The 14,281-nt window shown below is 33.5% G+C and overlaps 1 protein-coding gene across 1 annotated transcript in view; it reads right to left on the bottom strand.

The window, feature by feature from the left end:
• The window catches only part of LOC131071913 (uncharacterized), a 170,872-nt gene extending 157,629 nt beyond the window's left edge, over positions 1 to 13,243 (bottom strand). The window contains exons 1-3 of the mRNA XM_058007886.2: positions 12,890 to 13,243; positions 12,710 to 12,805; positions 5,040 to 5,123 (exon numbers count right to left, since the gene is read on the bottom strand). Of these exons, the coding sequence (XP_057863869.1) occupies positions 5,040 to 5,123; positions 12,710 to 12,805; positions 12,890 to 13,117 (408 nt within the window). The 5' untranslated portion in view covers positions 13,118 to 13,243. The remainder of the gene's footprint in view (positions 1 to 5,039; positions 5,124 to 12,709; positions 12,806 to 12,889) is intronic.
• Between the last annotated feature and the right edge of the window lie 1,038 nt (positions 13,244 to 14,281).

The following is a 14,281-nucleotide window of genomic DNA, read 5'->3' on the forward strand; positions in this document are numbered from 1 at the left end:
ATACAACACCCAAAACAAAACGCAGAAAGGAAACATCAACGGACTCAAAACGACAATGGAAAGAACACAAAAACTGTAAAAGTTATTGCAATTTCCAATTTAATAAACAAGTTATATGCTAGATAGTGTATTTCTGATTTTGGTATTATTATTATGACAATAATATTATCGTCTTTCTTTTGTGCAGGTCTGAAGGATGAACATGTATCGATTTCAATGTCTTCCTTTTCTTTTGAATGATGTATATATAGCAAGGCAGCCACGATCAAGTGGCACCTTGATCGGACATGTCTTTTAGACATGTCCGACCAAGATGTCACTTGGTCGTGACTGTCTACCAATTCACTTCAGTGTGTATGATAACTAATCGGTGCCATTTGTATATGTTAACAGATCGATATAAACACACTCGATAATGAATCGGTGTCAAAGCAAATGATAATGGATTATAAACACACCCGATAATGAATCGGTGTCAAAGCAAATGATAATGGATTATAAACACACCCGCTAATGAATTGGTGTCAAGGCAAACAATAACAATAACTAATAGCATTATATGCTATCGGGTTACTAGCCCGATAGCATTTAGATCGATGCTTAATTGTGTTAAGTAGGTCGTCAATCTAATTCATCTTTATCCAATATCAATATCATAATCAAGATCAAAGGTTACGGTCTGATAAACATATTCAGTTCGGAAAGCATAAATCAGATAATCTAATAGTATAGATGAGTAAACCAAAACAGAATAGAGGAGATTAACGAGTTAGGAAAATCTTATCTTGCAGAAGCTACTAATGCATTAACAAAAACAAACCGAAGGAAGAAAGGCACCAAACACAACATACCTAGAAAAGAATTCCACGAAGCTGGAAAAATTCACCCACACTTCAAACGCGACTTCTAACAAAGCAAAATGAAGTTCAAAACTCCTCCCCAAGACTCATATAGACAACTGAAGAAGAATGCTCCTATTGCAACCCAAACGCAGCATAACTGAAAACAAAAAGAAATCCCTCCTTTATCGCAAGTAAATAAAGACGCAAGAGGAGATGAATCGGGTCTTAAGAAACCTAATGCAAGCACACCAAACAACTTACTATGCCTTTGGAAGACATAACTGTAATTGGGTCCCAAAACCCTGATTACAAGTAAGACAAAACTTAAAAGAAAAAAGAACCAACTTGTAGTCGGGTCTCTAATACCTGATTACACATATGCATGACTTAAAAATAAAGGACTAACATGTAATCGAGTCTTAGAGACCCGACTATGAGTAAAATAGATTTACTTGTAATGGCATTCAAAAGTCCCATTACTTGCAATGATCACGCCAAAACTCGAAACTGCACAAATAAGAGGAAGAACGACAACCAAAAATGACCAAAACTTGGACAAAAATGGCAAAAACACGCACGCATGATTAGACGTAAACCAATACAAGTTTTCACCTCGTAAAATGTGCCTTAGAGTAATGAAACTATGAACTTTTAAAGACATTCATAGAGGGTGTCAATTTTCAAAATTTCAAAAATTAAGACAACATTAACTAACATGCGAAGAGAGAAGAGGATGAAGAAATATGAGTGAAGACATTATGTAAATCAAGAACTACATGGAAGAAGATTGGATATGGTAATATTATTATGCTAAAATTGATTATGAAATACTCTTGATGCCAGTTTTTAGCCTTTGAATTCAAATTCATAGTTTATGGTTTGTGTTTTATAAGAACTCTCTGCAATAGATATAACCCTTGTTCTCTTTTAAAGCAAGCTATAGCTGGATTCCCAACTCTACTCACATAAAACCCTTGCTCAAGGAGAACCCAGTCATCATAAATCAATATCATTCAAAGTTTTCTTAGTTTTATCCTTAGGCTTCTATATGCAAACAATCAAACTCTCAAGATCCATCTACTAAATTTTCGGCACAATGCGATCAAATCTTTCAAAATAGGCTATCCCAACAATGTGACAAGGAGCCAAGTTCTTGACCAAATTGTCACTAAGAATATCCCTATCCCTTTGAGAATCATCTTAGGCAGTTCACCAAGAACTTGATCTCACTCACCCATGAAGAAGGAAGCTATCATGCCAAACCTAGTTTAAAGATATGTTCGTTCTTGTTAGCTTATTTATTGTCTATAACATCTTTGCATTTTCTCTCACTCTTTGTACATTTAATAAGCTGCCAAGGGAAAGTGATGACGTCAACTCTTTATCAACAAATTATGCATCTTTCTTTATCCCTAACCTTATTCATTTCAGTCCTTTCATTGCTCATTGCATGTTTAGGAAAATCGAATCATTTTTTCTAGTTTTTCTCCTTTTTTCACAAGTACTTAGAGAGATTTCAGCCTATCCTAGCAGATAGACCCATCTCCATCCAAGGCTTGACCACAAATACAGCATCGAACTGATGGGTGTGATGGTTAGACAAACCATAGCCAAAAACCCATCAAACTGAGACAAACTAAAAATAAGTATGGTCCATACTCCATGCATTACCTAACATAAAACATCATTAATCCAACTTTATTCTCTATTACTAAATTTAAATAAAAAAATTATTTTAAAATTATTTATGATCATAAGCAGCTTAATGCAATTTGTCCAATATAAACTACAAGCAAATAACATCTATTTTAGTGCCTACAAGCTTAACTTTCCAAAGGATGTGATTCACCTACTTGTCAAAGGATCAGAAAAAGAAATGAATCATACACTTAAGTGTCTTCATATAGCCAATAGATATTGAGTCAGCCATTAAATATATTTTTGTGGCTCTACAAAGGTTCTCAAGTGTTAGACCAAATCCATCTAATGAAGTTATGTCGTTATCCATTGTGTCCGAGAATGGCTCAATGCCGACTCTAATAGGATTACTCTTGTTTTTGTTGAGTTATTGTCATTGATGTAAAAGCATAGCCAACTTCTTTAGCAGAATTTGATTTTAATAAATAATAAATAAATATATAATCATGCTGCTCGAAATATATATTCATGCTGCTGGCTGACCTCCATAAATCTTGGCACCTAGAAGAAAGAAAAATGAAGTTTTATGGGCCAACCTCCTTATGGAGCCGCCCTACTTTTGGGATCAAATTTTAAAATTGAGAATAATGTTTGTAATGGGCCGACCCTCTTTTGTGGCACCCATGTTAAGGTGTTTTAAAAAATTAAAATTAAAATATTTGTTGCTTGGGCCGGCCTCCCAAATGGAGCACCCAACTTTAACATGAAGAGGTGCACTTTAATTAAGGGTTATGTCCTTTCATGAAAACGCCTTTTGGAGAAGATATAAAGGTATGTTTGTGAAGAGTGGATAGTGTAAGCAGTTCATGAATATCGTTCGTTTAGACCAGAGAAAAAGGAGTAAATTGCAGAGTTTTGGAGCAGATCTAAAGGAGTAAATTGCAGAGTTTTTGGAGCAGATCTAAAGGAGTATATTGCAGAGTTTTTGGAGCAGATCTAAAGGAGTAAATTGCACAGCTTTTGGAGCAGCTATATGGCAGATTATAAGCAATCATTCAAGATCATATTACTAACACCCATGTGAAAACTAATCTCTAACATAAATCATAAATATTTGACAGCACAATATTTTGAATTTTGATATTAGAATTTGATTTGACCAAAAAATAACTATTTACAACTTCAGTTTTAAAATGTGATTTGTAATTAATTGTAGCATTTTATTTTATACCACAATCAGATTTTGGATCGAGTACAGCACAATACAAACCAAATATCAAAATGTTGCTTCAAAATTCCCTTCATAATTAATTGGAGAATCTGATGCATTCAGCTATATAAGCAACTAAACAAAAGCAACAAAAGCAGCAACACCACAGAAAACTCCAAGAGAGAAGTGTGGAACAGAATCTGACTCAGCGACTTTGACCATTGAAAAGGAGAAAGTAAAATTTTCAAAACGACTACAAAAATGTTTAACTTTGAAATTGCGAAAAAAAAAGCATATTCTATAGCCTAGTAATATCAATTATTCAGATTCTCTATGATTTTGAAGTGTCACGTGGAGAGAATTGGAGCAAAATAAATCAAATTCAAAAAAATAAAATTAAAAGCAATAAACATAAACCTTAACTCCCCATAGAACCATGTATGCTACCCATTGCAAGAAAGACCTTGATAAGGATTAATAACATGTAAACATAAGTTTAGTTGTGGAAGGCTTCCCACCATTACCAAACAATTGTGTTTAATCCATTTATGAAAAAGATTCGAGAATAAGACTTGAATAAACATTCGACAACAGAGGGCATCAATGGTGATGAGACATTGACAGACTTCAACATTCTAAAATCAAACGTCCAAACAAAAATTACTAACAAACTTTCAAACAGTTGAAAATTTAAAGATACCTAAAGACTAGTACTACAAAATATTCATCCCCAAATTAGAGCATCCCACCTAGACGCATGAAGTAAATAATCTCAAAAAGAAACTCATGATTTAAAAAATTAAGAAACAAACTCATATGAAACAGCACGATCACATCCATGGATGGATCACCTATAACACATTTACATGATACATTCTCAAGGAAGATACATAGAAAAACGTCAATGTTATGTCAAAGGAAAAGATGCTTTCTCCATTCAGAAAAGATGCTGTTCTTCTAATTTTTTTGTTATCCACTTAATTTTGAGTTAGAATATATTTGCAGGTAATAACTCTGGTGACTGCGTATTGTTATTTACAAATAGGTACTGTTGTTCTACAACTAAACTCTGATAACTGCATGCCCTACCAAGGACCCTTGAAGGTTTATAATTTGGTCTTGAACAATCTGGTGGCAAAGATACATTAAATTATATGGTCCCCCTTGATATGGATGATTATCACAATTGTATTTCAGAATGAAAATCAATGCAATGTTCCAAACCTCAGAGGTACTGATGGAGAAATCATGTGAAAATTGAAGAAGCACGTACAGGAGAGAAAAAAGATTAGCTTGTTCACTATTCCATGTATAAAGCATATCTAGATACTAAGGTATAAAATGCAGACCTTATCACGAGGTTGAGATTTGAGCCATGTTCCAATAAATTGATCTGTCCTTCCTTGTGTTTTCCTATCCATTGGAACTGGATACTGAAAAATTCAACAAATCTAATATCAGAACGTGTGATTGGGACTCCAAACAGGAACATGGATTGCAGGAAAGTTTATCTTTTAAAGCATAAAAAACAAAAAAACAAAAAAAATTTGGTATTCAACCATGTCTAAAAGAAGTAAACACAAAATCAAATAGGGCAAACAAATCGAATCTAAGGATCTCTCTCTAAAATTTCCGTTTGAATTTCATTGATCGATTCAAGGCTATTAACATTAAGACTAACTTTTCTCTCTCTCAAATTTTTATTTGAATTTCACTAATAGATTCGAGGTCATTAAGGGTATCCTCTCTCTCTCTCTCTCTCTCTCTCTCTCTCTCTCTCTCTCTCTCTCTCAAATTTTCATTTGAAATTCACTGATACATTCAAGGGCAGCCTCTCTCTCTCTCTCTGAAATTTTCAATGAATTTCATTGATAGATTCAAGGTCATTAAGATTAAAGTTAACCCCTCTCTCTATCTCTTTCTCTGAAATTTTCATTTGAATTTCATTGATAGATTCAAGGTCATTTATGTTAAGGTTAACCCTCCCTCCCTCTCTCTCTCTCTCTCATTGACAGATTCAAGGTCATTAAGATTAAGGCAAAGCCTGCCACACCCCTCCCCTCTACCAGCCCACGTGATAAACTACGTTCTTCAATAGTTTCAAGTATCTTTGATAATCACAAAAAATTGGAGTCAATGCAACTTGTTTTAAGTTACTGATCACTCAAAAATCCACATAAACATAATGTTTTGCAATTGGCATTAAGATCTACTTTTCAGCTTTAGCGTAAGATAAAGCCACAATAAGCAAAAGCTTGCTCTTCCATGAAACAAATCCAAATTCCAAGGAGAAAATATAGCTAATAGTTGATCTTTGAGTAGTAATTAAATCAACTAAATCAAAATTCACACATCCTATCCATCTAAAATTATTTATCGTCTGATTGAGAATCCCAAAGTCGAAGTGCCTTGGACATATTGTTGTACCCATATAAAAAATTTCATATTGTGTGAAGGTATAAGTCACAGATCAGTCATTTCTCATTCATGAAATTAATTCTAAGGAAAAAACTATCATTTGTCATATGTAAGTTGTTTCTAGTCCTTTATTGTCAGTAGTTGTTAATGTTGTCATCAATGCAAGCTAACACTTTGGCATGGCTTAAGAGACAAGGTTTTCCAAGCAAACTAGATGTGGTGGGCACATCAACTAAGATACAAGGAAAGGCAATAAAATAAAGAGACAAGCAAGTGAACAATAGAGCTTCCAGAGCATGTTGTGATAAACAGAAGTTGACTGAGGCAATTTCAAGTCAAGAAGGGGCATGCAAGTAGTCCAAGATGTATCAGCTCTCAATGGCATAGGTTCACATGTGATTGCAAGCAAGTGATGAAGAAGACAAATTTTAATCTTAAATGAAAAAAGAGCGAGCCATTTTGCTTGACACCTCAACCAGTCACCTACTCCTTGGGTGTCATTAATGTTGTGGTTACATCCATGGCCACCCATGGTCTTCGTGTAGATCTTAGTCATTGTTTTGGTGGGATCTCTATCATGTCCTCTTTTTCCAAAAAATAGAAACTCACTGAAAATAGTAAGTTCCCATTGTCTAGAGATAGAAAGTCGGAGCCATAAGACAATTTGGAAAAGCATATTAATTTAATAATTTATTTGTTTTGATGCAAATCCATATTCCTCAAACAAATAGATATTAAATTAATTTCATCAATTGGTGGGAATAGGTTTTTAGAAGTTTCCTTAGAATCCTTAGTCATTTGGCAACTAGTGGTTTCAAAATGAAAGTTGCCAAAAAAGATCATTTCCATTTGATGTAAGTTTCCTTCATTTGAACTAGTGGTATTTGTGCACCCAATTCGAATTTTGAATTTGAATTTCATATATTAAGAAATTTGTGCATTTGGAGGACATTCAGAATTTGGCTATTCAGTTTGAGCTTCGGCTTGCAGTTCTTCAATGGTTGATAAACCAGTGGACGAGACTATAGAATGGGATGTTTGAAAATTTCCAGGTGATCTAACAACGGGAGTCAGAGGATTACCAAGTGTTCTAAGCACGGGTATCAAGGAATGCCATAGTATAATCTTATTCAAATATTATCATTGTGCTTATGGATTCAACAGTTTCAGCAATTTTCAGAGTTTTGGCTTGCAAGGGTTTGTGGAGTAGTTTGTAGTGTTCTTTTCAGTATTTTGTGTTGCAGAAATTCATTGGTGTTTTGATCACACAGTATTGCTGCTACTTTGTTGCATTTTCCTTTATTCATGAATCAAAGTAATCTGGTGTAAGTTTGGAAGGGTTTTCACTGAGTCTTCTATGTATTTTGGTGAAATCCAGTGTGTGGAAATTGATAGATTGGCATGCAGATTTTTGTTTAAAATGAACAATATCAAATCCATGGTTCATGGAAGATTTATGCCATCCAAATAATGTTATTTTCTGTTATTTTATTTCATGTTGAGTTTTATGAAGTTTTCTTGAAAGACATTGTAGTTCTACAGTAATAACTAGTGGCACCATTTTGGCTCTTAGATTTGGACATTTGTTGCATAAGTTATTGCAGGAGTTGTTTGCTGTATAAATCAGTTTATGACAGTAAAATGGAACTCTATTCTTGCTGAAAATCTGATTATCTGGTTCTAATCACTTTTCAGCGGTGTTGTTTCAAGCAAGTAAAATGGAACTCTATTCTTGCAGAAAATCTGATTATCTGGTTCTAATCACTTTTCAGTGGTGTTGTTTCAAGCAATTTCCTTGATAGTTTGGTATAATTTTCAAATTGTTGCAAAGTTTCATTCAAAGTTTTAAAAGAATATCAAATTTGATCTAAATTCATTTCGAAGGGATATTACAATCTCATATCAGTCAAGGATCTTTTTCCTGGGCCATCAAATGGAATAAAGAATATATCTTGCTAGATTTTCATCATGGAGATTATGGACAATTATTATACACAAAACCCTAGCAAATACTTGTTAGAGTTGTGTTCAAAGGTGCAAATCTGAGGACGAAAACCCTTGAATTTGCAGAAAAAAAAACCCTTTTGGTTTAGAATGCCAAACTAGTAGAGCAATCTTACTCGGAGTTCATGTGCAAGATTCAAGGTTGCGGTCTCAGCTGCAACAAATTACATAATCTGCCATTTGTTGTTGGTTTCAAGCTCGATGATCTTCTTGTTGTACTCATTGAAGTTGCAATGTCTGTTAACTATATTTCTAGCATTATTTACACTACTATTGCAGCATATTTTAATGCATTACCATCTCAGTTAATATAAGGGTTCTGCACTGTATTTACAGACGATAGTCACCACTATATCAGCGTTTTGTATTGAATCTAAGTTTAATTTAATATAAGTTAAGTTCTGCAGTTTATCTTCCATTGTGGACCCAACTTGCAATCTAGGTTATAAATATTTTGTATAAACTGTGAAAAAATTGGGATTTTGGCAGGTTTGGTTCAAGTATTTACAATATAGAAATTATTTACAACAGATTTAAAATGGTCCCAACTGTTGCTGTGTAGATCTGGGCTATTAATAATTTAATATATAGCCCGTGAAGGGAAAAATCTTGGTATTCAACATTAATGTGCAAGTGTGAAGGCAAATTTCTTTATAATTTGACCAGGCCATTATAAGTGTACTAGCATGCACCACATGGACAAGTAATAACATTTACAAACACCAAAAAGTGCAGCACAATAGACTGGTGCACACTTCATGTAGGGAGTTCAAATTTTCAACTTTATAAATGTTAAGCAATATAAAGGGGTGCATTTAATAGTGTGGAGACAAAATTTCAATAAACAAAGTTTGCACGGCAATACTGTGTTGCATGTTGTTTCAGTGAAATACAACTTTTCAGAGTTTCCAAAGTGCAGCACAACAAAGCGTGTGCTTCATAGAAAGAAAACATATTTTTCGGTGTTGCATCAAAGGGTCTTTCAGCTTGGTCTTCACCGTTTTGCAGTTTGTATTGATTCCCAATAAGAGCACCTATATTGATTGAGTTTTGCAGTACATTAAAGCAGTGTTTTTACACATCAAAGTCTAATTTCTCATCTTCTGCTGAGCACTTAGGGTTTTAAGGACAAATTTTAGGCATTCTATCATTAACATACAGCTGCTGATGTTCTTCAAAAGATGCCCAGGTTTTAAATCATTTTGTAATTATTTCCAGACTATGACAAGGATTTTGTCACAACCCCAGTGAGTTTTCAGTCTCAAATACCAGCAGATTTTCAGTATAATACTATAAAGAGGTTAACACACATAAGACAGTTGGGAATTTATTGAAACTGATGATGTTATTACAACGTGCTGTTTCAGTAATTCAAGGCAGAAATACATTGTAGCAGTCCTTAATGGCCTTCAATCATTTTAAGAACAAACAATGAAAGATTGTCATTCCTTCCATTCTTCATTTTAAGTGTTTCCAGGACAATAGCTTGATTTTCATCAAAGGACATCACCATAGAGGTATGATGTTCAAAATTTGCAGAGATGATGAACTATAGATTGCTGAAGGCGCAACTAACCAGGGTTACTTGATTGGCAGCAATTTCAAACCTGGATTATTTAATTCATGTGCCTATTCAAACTAGATTAGCAATCAATCAGGCTAGCAGATCAAAAGTGATAGTGCTAAACATGGAAAACCCAATTGTGTGATTGATCTGAATTAATTATGTGGGATGACTTTGTAACCTAAGTTCACCACCATTCAAGTGCCTGAAGAAGTAAAACCCTGACCAGTGCCTAATTATGCAATTAGCAGGAGTAGGAAAACTTGGAAAATTTGAAAGTTGAAACTTAATTTATTTGTTCTTGCTTCTCACGGGAGCTGAGGATTTACAGATTGAGTACTATCAAGCACCCTCCACAGAGTTGTGCATTTGGATTTCATGTCTTAGGGCCATACTATATTACCCAGTCTTTCTCTATGATGTGTGTGGGAGCTGAACCAATGTGACGGTAACCTCAACCTTGTGTCGAAACCAATATTATTAGTGTCATGATTAAAATCTGATAATATTAACTTAAATTCAGAAATTTTAACACATGATTGACAAAAAACAAATTCACAAAAAACTTTAGCTCATTTTGGTTTTTTCTTTCAGTTAATTTTTATGGGCTTTACAAAATGGACCGCGGATGCCCTCTTTCTTAATTTTTCCTTCCTATTCATTGAGTAAAACCATTCTAAAAACACCCATAAAAATCCTTCAAAATATACTTACAGTTCTATAAAATGCCAATGATTTGAAACAAACAAATTCAAGAGGGCATGTAGGGAACAACGGGACTGTAAAATATGAATGAATGAGAACAAGAATGGATGGAGGGGAGACAACAGAGGAGGGATGGAAATGCTTGAAGTAGGGTGTATTCATCCATGACAGGGTTGTTCAAAAGGAATTCCTTGTCTTATCAAGATGAAGAGTAGCAACAACCCCAGGTTGTATGCCGAGGTGAATGGGCTTCTCACATCCATGGTGCCACAAAATTGTTTGACTGGTCTACTACTATCTCTGCCAATACTTTCTATTGTCGTGGAGAAAGATATAACATCTTTAGTAATAGCTTATACATAGTACTAAGAATGAAGAGAACACAAAAATAATATGTGAAGGGATTGGTGGAAGGCAAAAATAGACCAAGTCTGATGCTGCACTCCATGGACTTTCAAGGTTAGTCAAAAAGATCTTCTTCGAAACAAGCACTATGGCTTGCTGTCAAGATGGAGATGGATGAAGTTTATTGCTATGGTACCATAGACCATTCAAAGTTGAAAAAAGTTAAACAGCGATTCGTACAGTTATAATTTACTAGTAATAGAGTTTTTCTTTTTTCTTTTCAATCAAACACTATAACCTCTTGTCAATATAATGATGGATGAAGGTTATTGCTACAATACCATTGACCATTCACAGTTAGAAAAGTTAAACAAAAAATTTTAAAGAAATACTTCCTATTGATAAGACTTTTTTTTGTTGGAATCAATCATTATAGCCCATTGTCAAAATAGAGATGAATGGAGTTTGTTGACATGGCACCAAGGACCATTCCTAATTTCATACTAATAAACTAACGATTCTTATCCTGCTTATGTAAAGAAAATTAAGCAAGGCGAATACCAGTGAATATCTCACTGAATGGTCTACTGAGCCCTTTAAAAATTTAAGACGCAACAACATTATTAGCAAGATGGGTTAGTGAGCACAATTAGCTCTCAAAAATGAAGGCATATGTTATCCTAAGGGTTTAGATAAGAGTTGGCTGTCCACTGGAACCAATAATAAATAGCCATGGAATCTTTTTGGCATTTGACCTTATCAACTATGGTTGGATTTTAACCATTAAAGAAAGAGTAACCACAAAATCCATATGAAATTCTTGTAGGTTTGCATACACTGAAGTTAGCTACATAAATTATAGTTAAGGGGTGTTGATCAATAAGTAAACGTAATCAACAAAAGCTGTAGATGCTCCTCAACTACCCTACTCGTTCATCAAATGAGTTGCTCCCTCTAACACATGTATGGTTCGTGGTCCAGCTTGCACTTATCGTATTGTATCTTTCATTTATGAAGAGCCTGTTTCCGCTTATTCAAAGTAATTTGGTGTTTATAGCAAGCAGACTTGATTACATGTTTGCACTCCACTTGGTAAGGCTCTGAAAAATATAGTTATGCTTTTAGGTTTTGTCATATCAACAGTGCATTTAATCTTTAAGCATTGCAGTTCATTAAGTGTTTTGCTCAAGACATTTTTCATCCAAGTGAATACGAATACCACATAGCAGCTTTTCAAACAGGACTTGGTCAGGCTTAATGTCCATAATATTGGAACGTGGGTTTTCTAATAGTAAGCACACCCTGATTCTCGCTCAAATATAGGACTGTACACCTACAATTCACGATTATTAGAGGATGGTGGCTCGTTCTAGTAAAATGAGGAATAATTTTTCAGCCAATTTACCCTAAAGTATTAAATCCTGAGATTATTGATTTCTCGGCGATTTGGCTGAAACTTTGCAGAGCTCTTCCACTGTGCTTGTACTCTAATTCTTACTTGTGGCAGAAATGAAATAATGAAGATTCCAGTTTAATTCATAAAGCTGTAAAATTGGGACAAAACTATCCACTTGGTCTAGTTTTATATATTTATTCAAAATTTGAGATATAATGAGGACTGTTGTACAAGCAATTTCAGGATGTATATATGCTTGAAAAAAATCATGTTTATTTTTTAAATTTATTTAAGGGAAAAAAATTGCATTTTTTATGCCACAGAAGAAAGGAAAGGAGCAGTCACCAAATATATTCTAATCATCAAAAAAACAAAATGAAACACTTAATGCAATTTTGGGGCCACTTGTTATTTGATATTTCTATCTTCCATAACGTTTGTTTTCGGAGGATGATTACTGTATGTCTCCACTTTGTATTAATATATAATTTTAGTTAATTACAAAAATTAAAACAAGTAATTACTGCATGTTATAGAACGAGTTTTAAGCCCTGTAGATCAAATGATATAATCCAAAATAGACTTACGCCCTCAGCTGTGTCCAAGATGTTAATTCCTTGGTCAAATGCATAGCTGAGCTGTTGGTGAGCTTCCTTCTCAGTGTTTTGATTACCCCACGTCATCTGTAAAATTTTCCAATTATCTTAACAACTCTTTCAGACTTTTGTTTTGACAATGAAAAAGTGGAGATAAGATAAGCTGGGTACCGTTCCAAGTGTAATTTCACTAATCAATAGCTCAGAGTCTCCAAGCTTTTTGTATTCGAGGGATGTTTTAGACATTACAGCTGCTGTGACTTGCACCACCCTCCTCTTCCTTCGCACTTCCACGAAAGGAATGCATTTAAAGTTTTGACTCCCATTTCTCAAAGAATATCCTACGTTGCTACTTGCTGAATTCAAAATGGCATTGAAGGAACAATATGATAGAGCCATGGCCACTGGTACAAACGTACCTTAACTCTCAAATGGAGTGTGGGAGTGGGGAGGCAAAGGTCATAAATCTGACATGAAATGCCGTCTTGACCTCTTATCGGGATTAGTGAATGTTTTGTTTAGTAACGAAGCTTTATAATCCAGGGGGGCGGAGGGATAACTTGGTCATTTAAATTTTTCTTTTAATAGGCAGAATAAGAATAAAGCAGAAAGTTTATAATTTCCCTTATGCCAGGGGAAGTATTTGGGATAGTGATTTTATAAAAAATTAAGGTTCCCCATGTAGAAAGTAATTGTTCGCTTATTTTTCTTTTTCCCATTTTGATTCGCTCCTATTTTCTTGATGATCATTTTTTTTTTGTTTTAATTATCTTTCCTTTAAGCATATTTTATAATGAATTTATATATCTAATTCAAATATCATCCTATGTTTTGTATCTTAAATTTAAGTATATTTATATTTTAACAAAGCTGTCACTTGAAATTATAAAAAAAAAATTAATAATAATAAGATAAAAACTAAAATATATCAAAACTTTGATTTTGAATTTTTTTATATTTAAGTTTTTTAATAAATTTAATTATAATTTTTTTAATATTATAAACATAAAAAAATCAATCAAAATAAGTAAAATCAAACATATATTAATAATTGAAAATCCAAATCAGATATTTTTAAATATTGAGTTTTTAATATATTAATTTTATAAAAAATTGAGGCTTAATTATTCTTAGACTTGAATTTTTTTAATTAAACAGTATATAATAGACAACATAAATTTAATTTTTTTTATTAAATTTTGGAATGAAAGAAAAGCATATACGTTATTGATAAAATCTATCAAGCAAATTAACATACTTCATTCAAGCTCCTCTCAAGAAGCAAAAGTAAGAAAATATTTCACCAAGACATGTTCAAAATGAACTCCAAGTTGCTTTTAAATAATCTCCCAAAAGGTACACCCTAATTAGGGTTTCCTCTAGTGCCCAACTTATAACTTTATTTACTTTTATTTTCTTTTATTTTCTCCCTCTAATATTTCACTTTATGACTTAATAGTCCCAAATAAGGTGGCATCCAAATTGAGTTAAATTCATCCTTTATTATTTTCAATGACTATTAGAAAGTCATTTTCATAATTTAATATAAATTCTAACTTTCAA

This window comes from Cryptomeria japonica, chromosome 11 (genome assembly GCF_030272615.1).
Source record: "Cryptomeria japonica chromosome 11, Sugi_1.0, whole genome shotgun sequence".
NCBI classification, from domain to species: domain Eukaryota; kingdom Viridiplantae; phylum Streptophyta; class Pinopsida; order Cupressales; family Cupressaceae; genus Cryptomeria; species Cryptomeria japonica.